This window comes from Eubalaena glacialis, chromosome 4, assembly GCF_028564815.1.
Source record: "Eubalaena glacialis isolate mEubGla1 chromosome 4, mEubGla1.1.hap2.+ XY, whole genome shotgun sequence".
Classification (NCBI taxonomy): Eukaryota; Metazoa; Chordata; class Mammalia; order Artiodactyla; family Balaenidae; genus Eubalaena; species Eubalaena glacialis.
In genome coordinates, this window is record NC_083719.1 from 56,435,420 (window position 1) to 56,449,647 (window position 14,228).

Below are 14,228 nucleotides of genomic sequence, written 5' to 3' on the forward strand. Positions count from 1 at the left end.
GCTCTAGAGCCTGCGAGCCACAACTACTGAGCCCACGTGCCACAACTACTGAAGCCCGTGTGCCTAGAGCCCGTGCTCCACAACAGGAGAAACCACTGCAATGAGAAGCCTGCGCACCGCAATGAAGAGTAGCCCCCGCTCACCGCAACTAGAAAAAGCCTGCGCGCAGCAATGAAGACCCAATGCAGCCAAAAATAAATAAATAAAAAATAAACTTACAGATTAAACACTGCATAAAAAAGAGGGAGTTAGAGATATTTCTTCAAGGTTATAACATTATCATCATCAATAAGCGATGGCTGAAAGCTCATCAGCAATGAAGGAGGTAAACAAACCAAGAACCAAGAACCAGCCAGTGAAATTGCCTATATGAAGTAGATATTTATTTATTACAGGGACAAAATCCCAAGAGCTGTCACTGCATTTCAGCTAATGTTCACAGTGATAAACCTCAGTCATCAAAGAAAGATAAGTTAAGTTCAGAACATTCCGTGTACAAATGGAGAGAAATGTTTAGCCAAACAGAAAATTAAGCTATTCCGACTTATTCATTCATTCAGCAAATCTTTACTGAATATATCTATTTATGTGCCAAGTACTGTGCTAGGCAGGTCTTGGGGACACACAGATACTGAGATAGCAGTTCCTGCTCTCAAGAAACTCACATTCTGGGACTTCCCTGGTGGCACAGTGGTTAAGAATCTGCCTGCCAATGCAGGGGACACGGGTTCGAGCCCTTGTCTGGGAAGATCCCACATGCCGCGGAGCAACTAAGTCCGTGTGCCACAACTACTGAGCCTTCATTCTAGAGCCCACGAGCCACAACTACTGAGCCCACGAGCCACAACTACTGAAGCCTGCACGCCTAGAGCCTGTGCTCCGCAGCAAGAGGAGCCACCGCAATGAGAAGCCTGCACACTGCAACGAAGAGTAGCCTCCGCTCGCTGCAACTAGAGAAAGCCCACATGCAGCAACGAAGACCTAACGCAGCCAAAAATAAATAAATAAAAATAAATTTTTAAAAATAAAAACACATTCTAAGTCAGAGCTTTCAAAGTATGGTCAGGGAACCCCTAGGGGTCCATAAGATCCTTCCAGGCTATGTTCAAGGTCAAAGCTATTTTTATTAATAATACATACTAAGATGGCATTTGCTTTTTTCCCACTGTTTTGGCATTTTCACTTATAGTGCAAAAGTAATGGTGAGTAAAACTGCTGGTTCCTTAGCATGAATCAAGACAGTGGCACCACACATACTAGTAATCATTGTATCATTCATCCCCCATGCACAGAAAAAAACAAAAACAAACAAACAAACAAAACACTCCTGCCACTTTCACTGCAGAATGTCCTTGACATAGCAGGAAAAATGATCAATTTTATTAAATTTCAACCTGAAATATATATCTTTTTAATATTCTATGTAATGAAATGAGAGTTATGCATGAATCACTTTTGCTGCATGTTGAAGTATGATAGTTGTCTAGAGGAAAAACACTTGTGTGATTGCTTGAGTTACAAGCTGAACTAGCCACTTTTTTAATGGAACCCAATTTTCACTTGAAAGGGTGATTGACGTATAAACTGTGTTCAAACGGGTATTTGGCAGAAGTTTTGTCAAAAGTGAGAAAAGTGAGCCTATCACTTCAAGAAAACAACCTGTATTATTGGTTGCCAATAATATAATTTGAGCTTTCAGATGACACTTGGAGTTTTGGAAAACTAGAGCTTGCAGCTTCCCAATAATGAAAGATATGTTTGATGAGAATGATACTAACAATTTTTTAATATTATATAATGAAATCATCAAATTAGAATGATGTGTATAATTCAGTGAACCAATCTTTTCCAGATTGCCAAAATGTATGTTACGAAATCACGCATGGATAAAAAATTTCACTCAAAGTGAAGAATAGACCAAATGGATTTTAATATAACAAAATACAGAAAGTTCATTGATTTGCTTTCACATTACACATCGAACGTAAACTTTAAGAATCTACCATTTGTTGAGTTTTAGCATAGTATAAAAGAAGAATATCCACAATTACCTGAAAAGGTTATAAAAGTATCTTTCCCTTTTCCAACTATCTGTATGAAACTGGATTCTCCTCATATACTTCAAGCCAAAAGAATTTATTGCAATATATTGAATGCAAAGGCAGATAGCAGAGTCCATGTACAAATGTATAACAATGCCATTTAAAAATGTATAACAATGCCATTTTCTCTCTGAAATTTTTGTTTTGAAAAATATAATTTTCATAAAAACATGTCCTTAGATGTTAACATGTAATAAGTTTATTACCATTATTTTTAAATGAATTGATAAAAATATTTTAAGAATTTCCCAATTTTAATTTCTAATACAATAAATATCAATAGTGATACCCACATTTACAAAAGCTCTTCAGGGTCCTTAATAATTTTTAAGAGTACCAAATATCCTGAGTCCAAAAACTTTAAGAACCACTGGTCTAGAAAGAAGACACAGACCTATAAGTCACTAATTCTAACCTATTTCTATATGGACTTTAATAGGAAGAAGCACAAGATACCATGGGAGACTAGGGGATCCAGCCCAGTCTTGGAGAGTCAGAGAAGGCTCCCTGGAGGAAGTTATCTCTATGCTAGGACTTGATGGATGAGAAGCTAGCATAGTAAGAGGGGTAAGATGTTTAGGACAGAAGGAGGAGCTGATGCAAAGGTCCAGAGGAAAGAGAGAGTATGGCTCATTTATGAAAATAAAAGTTACTTGGCAGAGCTAGAGACTAGTTCGTGATAACCTAGATTGTTCTACTTATATGATCATTTCAATAAAACGAGCATATATGTGCAGTGAAGGGTAAAAAATGGATTCTCTCTCAAGTATACATAATACTAATAAAGGGGGGAAGGTGGAAATAGTCTCTGGCGTGCTGTAAATATTTATGGAAAGTTTAAAAAAACCACCTTAATAAGTTGGCACAAATATTTAATTAGAAGTTGTAGTCTACATTCCATAATATCTCTAAACTTAAGCCAAAATTCAGACTATCTTTAAAAGATTTTTTCATGTTTAAAAGAATTCTAATGAGATAGTTAAAGTCTGATTTGAATTTGAAATATTACATGTTAAAGTTTAAAGCCTTATATTCTTTATAAATACTATTTTCACCCCGATCAGTGACAGTTATCTCATGAATTCAGGTTGTATCCAACAGTGATTTCCTCTAAAAGTGTCATAGATTGTAATGTCAACTTCTCCACATCTTGGTGGCTTCTTTGTCATGTCTGCCATATGGTCATGGTTTCCTGTTTTTTCATTTCAATTCTCTTTAATAGAGTCTTCACATCACTCTAAAGAAAACCTTTCAGTCAAATGCCCTGGAAAACTCCACCAGGAGTGAGATGTTGGCAGAGGCCAAGGTAGGCATGTGTCCTGAAGACCAGGTAACCAGCAACTCTAAGAGGCATGTTCATACTCAACGCCCCTGGTCTATCCCATGGGTATTCATGAGCTGGAACAGAGCTTCTGAGAGTGATTTTTTATCTTTTTGGTAGGAGTTCAGAAGAAGCAGAAACAAATATTTCTGGCTCAGAGGTTGGGCTCTGTTTAACTGGTATCTTGGAACAGAAAGCCACCCACAATCACGTGACTGCAATCTTTGGATGGCAGGCTGCTGTTATGTATTATAGAATTAGGATTCACTGTGAAGAAAATGCAGTGGCCAAGGCTGTATTGCTACACTTCACAAACCATCTGAAGGGCTCTCTTTATTCATAAACATTTATAGGGCACACCAGAGATTATTTAGTCAACTTCTGTTTGTAAGTCTGCATGCATGTTGCTTTATCAGTATATCTTCTGCATTATATGTTGCATGTTGTTTTGTTTGTCTATATCTTTTGTGGTTCCTGAGACTCTGAAAGGACAAAATAATACAACCATGGGTGGACTATAGTGTGACATTTTTTATAGTCTATTGTACTTTAAGGTATTATCAAAAACAAACCAAAAAAGCAGCAAAAATATGTCAAACCAGTAAAACTAAGTAGTTTAAAAATAAGATCAACTCTGGAACTGTGGACACCACCTATATCTCCTAAAAGATTTAAAAGGACATTAGACAGTTAACATACTGTATCCCCAGCAACTAGCACTGTGTCTGACACCCAGTGTGTATGTAGTAAATGCTGAATGAGTAAATGAATGGATGACTGAATTCTATGATATAGAAATGATAGTTATGCACAGTTTTCAAATGAGGAAATTGAGACACAATGAGATGAGGTAGCTTGTCTAATACACACAGCTAATAAAAGGTGGGACTGGGCTTGGAAGTCAGGCAACCTGACTAGAAACACACTTGATTAACCTCTATGCCACGCTTGAACATAACGTTAGTGAAGTTTTCAGAGATCATTTATATTTAGGAAATGTGACATTTTTCCATCAAATATGATGATTGAATATTTAATAATTATTTTTTAGGATGAAAGGTCAGGCTGACAAATAATGTTCTAACTTCCTCGCTGTCAGTAATCACTTACTGGGGTCATCTCATTGGTGACAGTGAGGGGGGTGGTGGATGAAAATCTCAGGGGACAGCACATGTGGCTCAAAGACTAGCACAGTGGCCTTCGTGTTCACATGACCTAAGTAGCCCCCTCTTGCATGCTTCCCTGCTGTGTGCCCCTGCTTCATGCTGCTGTCATGATTAAGGTAAAAATGCTTTTCCAGATCAAATCAGAACCTTCTTTTACAATTACCATTTGGTTTGGTTTGTTTGTAATCCTGATGATTAATACATTTTGAAGTTTCAAATACTTAAAAGGCAGTCGATTTTTATATTTGCCACAGGAGGGCATATGGTTTAAAAGGCTGAGAAACGACAATATAGTCATGTTGCCTCCAGGTTATAATAATACCTGTTAGTGATGGTCCTAATGACCTTCCTGTGCCGGTTTTGTATCCTGGAAAATGGAAGCATGGGAATTGAGAGAGACAATGTTTCTGAAGCCTGCTACAAGCTGTGAAGGCAGTACAAACGCCCAGTTACACGGGGGCTGTTCTGAGTCTGGTCATCAACCCACGCCCCTTTAGTTCTGGCAGATTCTCCACACTCCTTACTGCCAGTTGGCTATTTCTTGTGTCATGTCCACTAGCGGCCAGCTTCTCACTCCCTGGTGTGGATGGAGAAACAGTGATTCAAGGGCATTCAAGATGCCATCTCATTCCACACTGAATCTGTACCACTTCACAGTTCTTTCAGAGGCATTTTGTCCAGTGAACCTTCCTTTATTATCATCTAAAGAATGTTTAAGGTGCCGTTTCTCCCCTTTCCCTGGTTTTCCGTATTTGCACTTCTTCCCTTCTGGAAAGTAAGCTCTATGAGGGTAGGGACCAAGCTTGTTTTTCTCATCATTGCATCTTGAGGAACTAGAGTAGTATCTGGTACATGGTAGATGGTTATTAAAGACATGCTGACTGAATAAATGTATGAGTGACTTAATAAAGGACTATCCCTTTGTGTGCTGATATCACATCTTAGAAAACTTACTTTTATTCTGCTTGTCTGTATATGATTTCCCTTTTTTTCCTATCACTTTTAAAAACTTCTCACACGTACACACAGAAGGAATCCATCTCTGAAGTAACTAATCCATAAGCAACTATGGAATTCTAAACAGAACCAAACTCTTTTCAGAAATGGCAAAACTTGAATACCATCTAATGGGAAATCGGATACTTGCTGACTATGGGATTCGAGATAGACGGCCCACAGTTTTCTAAAGGGCAACTCTGATTGTATCGCTATTTTAAATCCCAGTGGTTTTCAGATGTTCTTGCCCAGCTCCAACCTATTTAGAGGGTGAATACCATGTACCCTGACTGTGCTCTATGAGAAGCACAAAGATGAGAGATGCTGCATCAGGCAGCTTCACAAACAGTCCCAATCCTTCGTTCCCAGACCCATTCTCCCCATGACCCAGCCCACAATGGGTGGGACTGGGACATAGCCATCCAGAATTCCAGGCTACGTGGGAGCTTCCCAGAAGGCATGACACAAAGAATTAGGTTCCCAAAGTGTTACCTGTGTTAACAAATTACCACAAGTTTAGTGGCTTAAAACAACACAGATGAATTACTTTACAGTTTTAGGGGTCGGAAGCCCTAAAATCAAGGTGTCAAGCAGAGGTTCGTTCCTTCTGGAAATTCAAGGGGGGAATCCATTTGCGTGTCTTTTCCAGCTTCTAGAGGCCACCCACGTTCCTTGGCTCGTGGCCTTCTTCCCCCATCTTCAAAACCAGCGGAGTACCTTCAAATCTCAATCTCTCTGTCTGTGTCTCTCTCACCTCATCACATCTCTCTTCCATCATCACATCTCCTTCTCTAACTCAGACACTCCTGTCTCCCTCTTATAAAGACCTTTGTGATTATACTGGGCCCACCCAAATAATTCAGGATAATCTCCCCATCTCAAAATCCTGAGCTTAATTACATCTGCAAAGTCTTTTTTGCCAGGTAAAGTAACATATTCACCCATTCCAGGGATTAAGACATGAATGTTTTGTGGGAGGCATTATTCTGCCTACTACCCCACCCCCCTGCTTTCTTCCTAATAGCCTCACGAAGTGGCCTCAGGGCCTCCCCTCTCCCGAGGCTGAGCACACTCAGAGGTTGCTGGAGGCCTCCTGCCATTTCCTCCTTCTGAGTTTTCCTGGTCCTCCCATCCGGATGCCACCTACTTCTTTCTCCACATTCCTTGGAGCAAGCCGGACCCTCTCGGGGCATTCCTCTCTGCTGCCTTCCACCACATGTGTGTGTGCATGTGTTACCTTCCTGACTCGCCTGAGCCAAGAGCCAACTCTCTGTGCCCTCCTGGGGCCTAGAACACTGCGGCGGATTGCAGGTGCTCAGCAGAGGACACGTGAGCCACTTCTCCCTGGGCCGGGGGCCATCCGGAGGTTCCCCCCAGAGTCCCCAGACAGCACCCCTCACCCAACCCCGGAGCGCCTCTGCCCGCGAGGGATGGCTTCCCTGACCGTAAGCTGGTTGGATCTTGCTGTTTAGACTACAGTTGTCCGTGGGGCGGGGGCCGTTTGCCTGTGGCCCGGGAAGGGAGTTTGCATTTACGTCTGCAGCTTCCCACCAAGCCGGCTTGTTATTGCTTTGCTGTTTGCTGTGGCCCCGGCAGTTTGTCTGCAGTGCCAGCTGAGGAGCTCCGTCTCCAAGCAGCCTTGGCTATTTCCACTATAATTCTCTTTCCCTCAGGATGCCATCCTCTACATTGGTATGACTCACTGGGCACTTGTACTTGGTAAGGGCCTGAGCTTAATGAGAAGGTTGGCCGAGAACTTCCCAGTCTCCTTTTCAGGCACTCCCTGGGCAGGTCCTACCTCAGCACAGGCAGAATCTTACCTCTAGCCATCAAGAAATGCAGAAGTAAGAACTGCTTAATTGCCAGACACTAGGTGAAGCTTGGGGCTGGAGTTGAAGTGGATGAAAGGGCAGGGCAGGTGAGGGAATAAAAACATGAAATCAAAGTTTCTGCTCTTACGCATTCAAAATCGGCTGGGGAGAAAGATAGGTTACCAAGTCATTGCAAAATCTTCTCTCAGCAAAATGCTGTGGGGCTGAGGCAAAATGAGTGGATTCATGTCTCCCAGTCTTCATCTGGATAAATCCAAATCATTAAGAAAAAAGTCTTAAAAGTACTAGAAAACCCCTGGGTGAATTTTTCTTACATAATCTCAGAATGGCAAAGGCCTTTCTAAATATAACATAGGACTCATAAACCATAAATGAAAAAAATAGTTAAATTTAACTACATAAAAAATATTCCCCATGGCAAAATCTACAATACATAGAGTCAAAAAAAAAAAAGTCAAAATGAGAAAAAATATTTGTAAATCATAGTACAGAAAAAAAGCAAAGTTCCCTAATGTATAAAAAACAGACACGGATCAATAAGAAAAACACTAACCATCCAATAGAAAAATGGGCAAAGGATATAAGCAGACAGCTCATAGAAGATGAAATGCAGATCACCCTTAAACGTATGAAAAGATGGTCCATCTCACTTATAATAAGAGAAAAAATTTTAAATCCATTCATAAAAACTGAGAACAAAATGTAACAAAGGAACCTATTTATGTATTGAGTTAGTGGCATAATATATAAAAAGGAATTAACTCAAGTGACTTTAAAACTGCATCCCTGTGGGATATATCTAATAACAAAGAAAATTGCAAAAAAAAAAGAAAAATATCCTAAATTGCTTTCAGTAATCCTATTGATATCAGTAGCATTTTTATTGCTATTCTGTTATTCTAAGAGGGTTGTATGCGAATTGTAAAATAAAACAAAAAGAAAAATGACCATTTTGCTGTTTTTGGCAACTGGTAATTTTGGTTCTCTAGTGTGATACATTCTAAGAACAAAAGTAATTGCAAAAATTTTAAACTGCTTTTAGTAATCATTGTTAGCAAAAGTATTTTGACCTGAGACTCCTGTCAGTATAATTTGTATATATTTTCAGATAAAGAAAATGAGAAATTATCTGCTCTTCTAATTCTTTCACCCTTGGTGACTTTGAGAACTGGAATTCTTGGCATAAGACAAAGGAAATACAGTTGTAAAATTGAAGGGTAAGCAAAATCTCTGTAGTCCTGACCCTGAATTGGCAATTTCAGTATGAACTCTTATTATCTAGAAAAAAAATTCACTTTCTATTTCTGTCCACTGAAAATACCTACAAACAATGACTAAGATAGTAGCAACAAGTCGCTCCTAGTATTCAGACTATGGTCTCTAAATACAATTTCCCTCTTAGGGAACTAGGGTTCCATAGAGAAATGGCTAATTCCATGTTCTGAGGCCAGGTATATTCAAGGTGAGCTGGGAATATCTTAGCATATCACTGCCCAAAGATTGAAAAGTTAAAATATCAATATGAATAATGACTTAAGTTATATTCTTAATGATACAAAAAAATTATTAATCACCTTTGGAGGATGTTATGGAATTCATTATTTTCAAAATTAGTAAATAAAGAGAATCATGTGTTTATCTTTCCCTTCCTGCATAAGTGTACCTCAGGCTAACCAAGTGACAGGGTGATATTTCTCCGAACAGAAGTCTCCCAGCTGTCAAATGAAGAAAGAATAATAAAATTAGAATATTATTATATTCCAACCTTTAATGAAATAAAGGATCTAGGTAATGATCATCAATGGCTGCCAAGACCTCAGGACAAGGTCAGCCAGTCTTTATGTGCTTCCTGATGGAAGAACACAGTATCACCCAAGAAGTATAATTGCAAAAAAATATCAAACCTGAATGTGATCAAGCCTTTAGATTTAACTATCAATATACAGATAATTCAGGAGATGGACGAACATGTTAAATAACAGAGATGCAATCAGCAAAACTCAGACTGTGAAATTCTGCAGAACAAATGTTCCTACTATTCAACAAGAAGTTTCAAAGGAAAAAAAAGGGTAGGAACACAAAGATTAAGAGACTTAAAACATATCAATCAATTGAAATATATGGATCTCATTTGAATCTTGATTTAAATAAGCAAACTGTAAAAATCATTTGATTGGGGATAATGGGTACATGGAGGTTTCTTATACTATTCTCTCTCCTTTTATATACGTTTGAAATTTTCCATAGTAAAATATTTAACAATAGCAGAAACAACTAACCCTTACTGAGTGCTTATTACATATACGGCACTATTTTAAGCACTTTACGTATTTAAACTGTCCCCCTGTCTGTGAGGTGGGCACTCATCTCTACTATGCAAATGAGGAAACCAAGGCATAGAGTGGTTAAGCGTCTTGCCCAAGGTCACACAGCTAATAAACTATGGTGCTGGGACTTGAAAGCAGGCAGTCTGACTCCAGAACCCAATTTCTAACCTGTACACTACTACCTCTCATGATGATGGTAGCTTGGACCAGGATGGGGACAGTGGAAAGAAGTAGAAGGATTGAAAAGATACTTAGGAGGTAAAATTGACCAGACTCCATGCTAAATTGTACATGGGGCTAAGAGTCAGGAAGGAGTCCAAGATGCCTGTGAGGTTTCTGCTTGATCACAGGATAGGTGGTGATACCGTTCACTGAAATAGGAAAAGTGAGAGAGGATCAGGTTTGGAGGGCAAAGATAATTTGGGTTTGGAGCATGTTGAGCCTGAGGGGCCTTTGGGACACCCAGGTAATATCAAGTGGCAGCAGGTAACACAGGTACTCTTATAAGTTAGTTTTCCCCTTCTTCCTTAGGACTGTATCTTTTTTTCCTGAGATGGGGAGGGGAGCAACTACTTTTCTAGTTTGCAGTGTCACTTAATATTCAATTCTTGTTTCAGAGGTGTTGGTAGTTGTGCCCAACTTGATGTCACCTACACATTTTGTAAGGGTGCTTTTACTTCATTATCTGAGAAACTTGGTCAAAACAGGTCTATTCATCAATCATGTCTTAAGTGCTTACCATATTGCAATCACTGTATTAGGCATTTACATTTATATCATTTACTCTTCTCTTACGTAGTTACTCACACAGTTGTAAATATATTCTGCCCAGTATACAGATGAAGAGACTGAAGATAAGAATAAGTCACTTGCCCAAAGTTACAAAGTTTTACATTGGCAGTCAGCATCTCTAGTCTGTGTTCTTCCATTTTGTCTCTTTTTCAAAGTGTGGGTAATGACTTAGGTGGTTCATGGTCATGGCATTTAATTGCAAGAACTCATACAGTAAGAAGGCTCTTCTGTTGTTTTCATCCAACCTTCTGTTATGACAACGGAGAATGACTCAGGTGCTAGTATGTCTTTAATACCTCTCTAACACTTGCTATCTCTGTTTTTAACTTAGGGCACACCTCAGGGTCAGAGTCTTGAGCAAATAACAACAGTGTATAGCAGGAATTTTATCATATTACTTATTTTCATTATGTTTATTCTTAAGGATACCTCCTAATTATAGTAATATTAGTGTTTCCATCTATACAGCAATAAAGAATTTCATTTAAAATAAATTTAAGTAAAAGAAATAGAGCTAATGAAAACTATTACATAAATAAAAGTAATGGTGGTTCAGAGAAATGGAAGACAATCACTAGCTGACGCTAATTCCAAGCCTGAAATTGGAAAACAGTGGTCCTCGCCATATCTCCTCCCCCCATTATGGGCTTTGGTGCCTTCCTCATCTCTCAAACAGCAATTGAATGCCTTCTCTTGACCAAAATGTGATGTTACCATCTCACTTGGAAACTCTTTGTCACTGCTCACTGGTGAATGCAGCTCACCAGTAAGATTGTCACAGACCCCGAGTGCTGTGGGCCAGATGGTATCTTTAGTCCCCATTGATCAGACTGGCATTTAGGATGGGGCCAGGACCGTGTCAGGGTTTCAGGAAGGAGCTAAGAGCAAAGAGTACATTACCAATAAGTCAGGGTGGTTAACAGCTAAGACCATGGGCTATTTTGGAAGTCTTAGTATATCCAGGTGATTTTTTTTTTTTTTTTTACTAATATGCATTCTAGTATTAAAACTATATTGACTACTCTAGTTTCCATCCATTCCTCTTCCTAAGCCTCTTATCCCCCAGTCTTTTATGATAGTACTGTGTTTGCACGTTTTGTTCCTTCTTCACCACCACCCCCCCCTTCCTGGGACAGAAGCTATATTCAGTATGTTTGTAGAAATGGTTGTAGATGGGCTGCCTTTAAACAACATTTTTATGAGTTCTTCTAAACATAGACAAAGACAATAAAAATTCCCAATGCTACATGTATTTTAAAAGACATCATTGTCACATGAAATAATTTTTGTGTGTTCCCCAAGGAACTGCAAAGTATATTATAGTCACTATAATCCTGCTGGGTAGAGACAGTATCTTCTCTTTATTCTTTGTTATGCCTGATATCTGTTCAGCATATTATTAAGAAAAATCTGTATCTGGAATAATGCATCTGCATTCTTCTCATTTCCCACGAGCACCACAAAGCCAGTACTTTTTCATCAGTGGCTCCTGCAGAGTAAGGTCCAAAGCCTGAACAATGGTAAGCTTAGGTTTTGCATTTTTGATGTATTCTTTACAGTGAAGGTGGTGAATACTGGTAAATATGTCTTCCTGAATTCACATCAAAGAAGAGACAGGTTCCATCTTCCCGGGCGGGGTACCCTCAGCCCCACGTCCGCTGTGCTAACACAGCTCCTGAGAACCTGGCTTCAACGCAGATGGGACACAAGGCAGAGACCTGACTTGTGCACCTCGGACAAGGTAAAATATCCCGACTCTGAAAACGGAAACCCATCCCATTCTCCTGCACCAGCGGGGTGAGGGTTTGCAGCGGGCGGTGGGTGTGGTGTGGGGTGTAGGTTGGGAGTGTTTTCCCCCCTTAGAGTCCTCCTGCCCCTTGACTCGCGGCCCTGCCCTGACCATTGTCCGCACATCTCGTCCCTCCAGCTTCCGGGCCGCGGGCGAGATGATTTGCTGCAGATGACATCAGCCCTGGGCCAACGGCTGGAAGAGCGGAGGCAGCCACCCCGTGAGGATGTGCCGGGTGGTCCTTTCCTCCTCCTCTTCCTCCTCCTACCCGCTTCCCTGCCTAGTCTCCATATAAAAGAGGCGCCGCCTCCCCGCCCTCTCTCACTCCCCAGTCCTCTCCGCCGCGCGCTCTAGGAGAGGGCGGAGGGGGAGGCGGCGCGCAGCGCCAGGAGGAGGGGAGACGCAGGGGGCGGAGCGGAGACTGCACCTTCGGAGATAATCCTTTCTCCTGCCGCAGAGGAGAGGAGCGGCTGGAGCGCGGCACTTCGCCGAGGCATAGCAAGCCGGCAGGATGGCGACCGTGGTGGTGGAAGCCACCGAGCCTGAGCCGTCCGGCAGCATCGCCAGCCCGGCAGCGACCACCTCGCCCAGCCTGTCGCATCGCTTCCTCGACAGCAAATTCTACCTGCTGGTGGTCGTCGGCGAGATTGTGACCGAGGAGCACCTGCGACGCGCCATCGGCAACATCGAACTCGGTAAGAGGCCCTGCACCCCGAGGGGACGCGTTTGGGGAGACGCGCAAACGCGACCCCACCCAGGGCGCGACGGCCACCTTTCTCCTCCGGCACGCCCCGCGCCCATGTCTTACCCCGCTACTTCCCACACTCGGTCCAGACTCTTTTTTTCTGGGCTCATTTCGGAGAATAATTCGAATTATCAGATTTGAGACGCAGTGGGAGAGCTTCTCCTAATCTTGATGGATCCGTTACCAGGCTGGGTCGGCAGATCCCAGCTGGCTACCGCCTCTCCCGCTAAATGAGATGCAGGTGTCAAAGGGGCAGAGGCCACAATAAAGCCGCAACCGCAGGGAACCAAAGGTGGGGGGGGGCGCTGATGCGACCACTCCTTTCAGCCCCCCTCTCACCCCCGCAAAATGCTGGGATTGCCCCTCGCCGGCAGACCCCAGGCTGAAGTACCATGTGCCAGGGCTCGCGTGGGAATCATTCTCACCACAACCACCTCAGCCCCCGAGAAGTGCCTTTGCTGGCTTAAAACCTCCCCATCTTTTCTTTCCTTGGAATGACTAGGCTAGTCCTAGGGCCACGCCCGCTCCCCCCCACCCCCCGGGACGCAGAGATGGAGAACCGCCTGCGCCTCCTTCCCAGACGGCGCCTGCCTCGCTACCGCCCCTGGGGCCTTGGTTGCAGCTTTTAGCAAGGACAATGGGACCCCCAAGTTGTGGGGTGGGGCTTCTTCTTCTAAAATTCTCGGCCTCGGGAGTGATAGCTTAGGGAGGGGGCCGGCGGGAGGCCCGCGGGGGGGGGCCGGCGCCTCGCCCGGTGCGCGCACTACGGGCGCGCCCTGCAGAGGCCGAATAGCGGTTTGCCGGGAACCCTGGGCGGGGCCGTGAGGGTCCGGCGGGCGCAGCCTCGGGCGCGCGGACCGACCCGCCCCGCAGCCCCACCCGGGCTGCCGCAGTGCCCCCGCCCGCCGCACCTGCCCCCCGCACTGCGGCGCCCCCAGTGGGCGCGGCTGGCCGGGAGTGCGCTCCGCCAGGGCATGGGGGTGCTACGTGCCCCCACCTCTCCCCAGCCCGGCTTTGTTGCGCTTGAAGTCCCCGGGTAGGCAGTCTGTCCTCTGCCTGTCCCTTTACCCCCGGCGTTCCAGACCTCCCCTCGCCCTGACAGGGGTCGCTGGTCCCTCCGCAGGCCCAGCCCGCGCTCTATTCTCTCGGGGTGGTGCT

At 43.0% G+C, this 14,228-nt stretch overlaps 1 protein-coding gene across 1 annotated transcript in view; it reads left to right on the forward strand.

Annotated features, from left to right (window-relative positions):
* The first annotated feature begins 12,787 nt into the window (after window positions 1–12,787).
* MAP1B (microtubule associated protein 1B) overlaps window positions 12,788–14,228 on the forward strand; it is a 91,299-nt gene continuing 89,858 nt past the window's right edge. Inside the window, exon 1 of the mRNA XM_061189341.1 lies at window positions 12,788–13,020. Coding sequence (XP_061045324.1) covers window positions 12,837–13,020 — 184 coding nt within the window. The 5' untranslated portion in view covers window positions 12,788–12,836. The remainder of the gene's footprint in view (window positions 13,021–14,228) is intronic.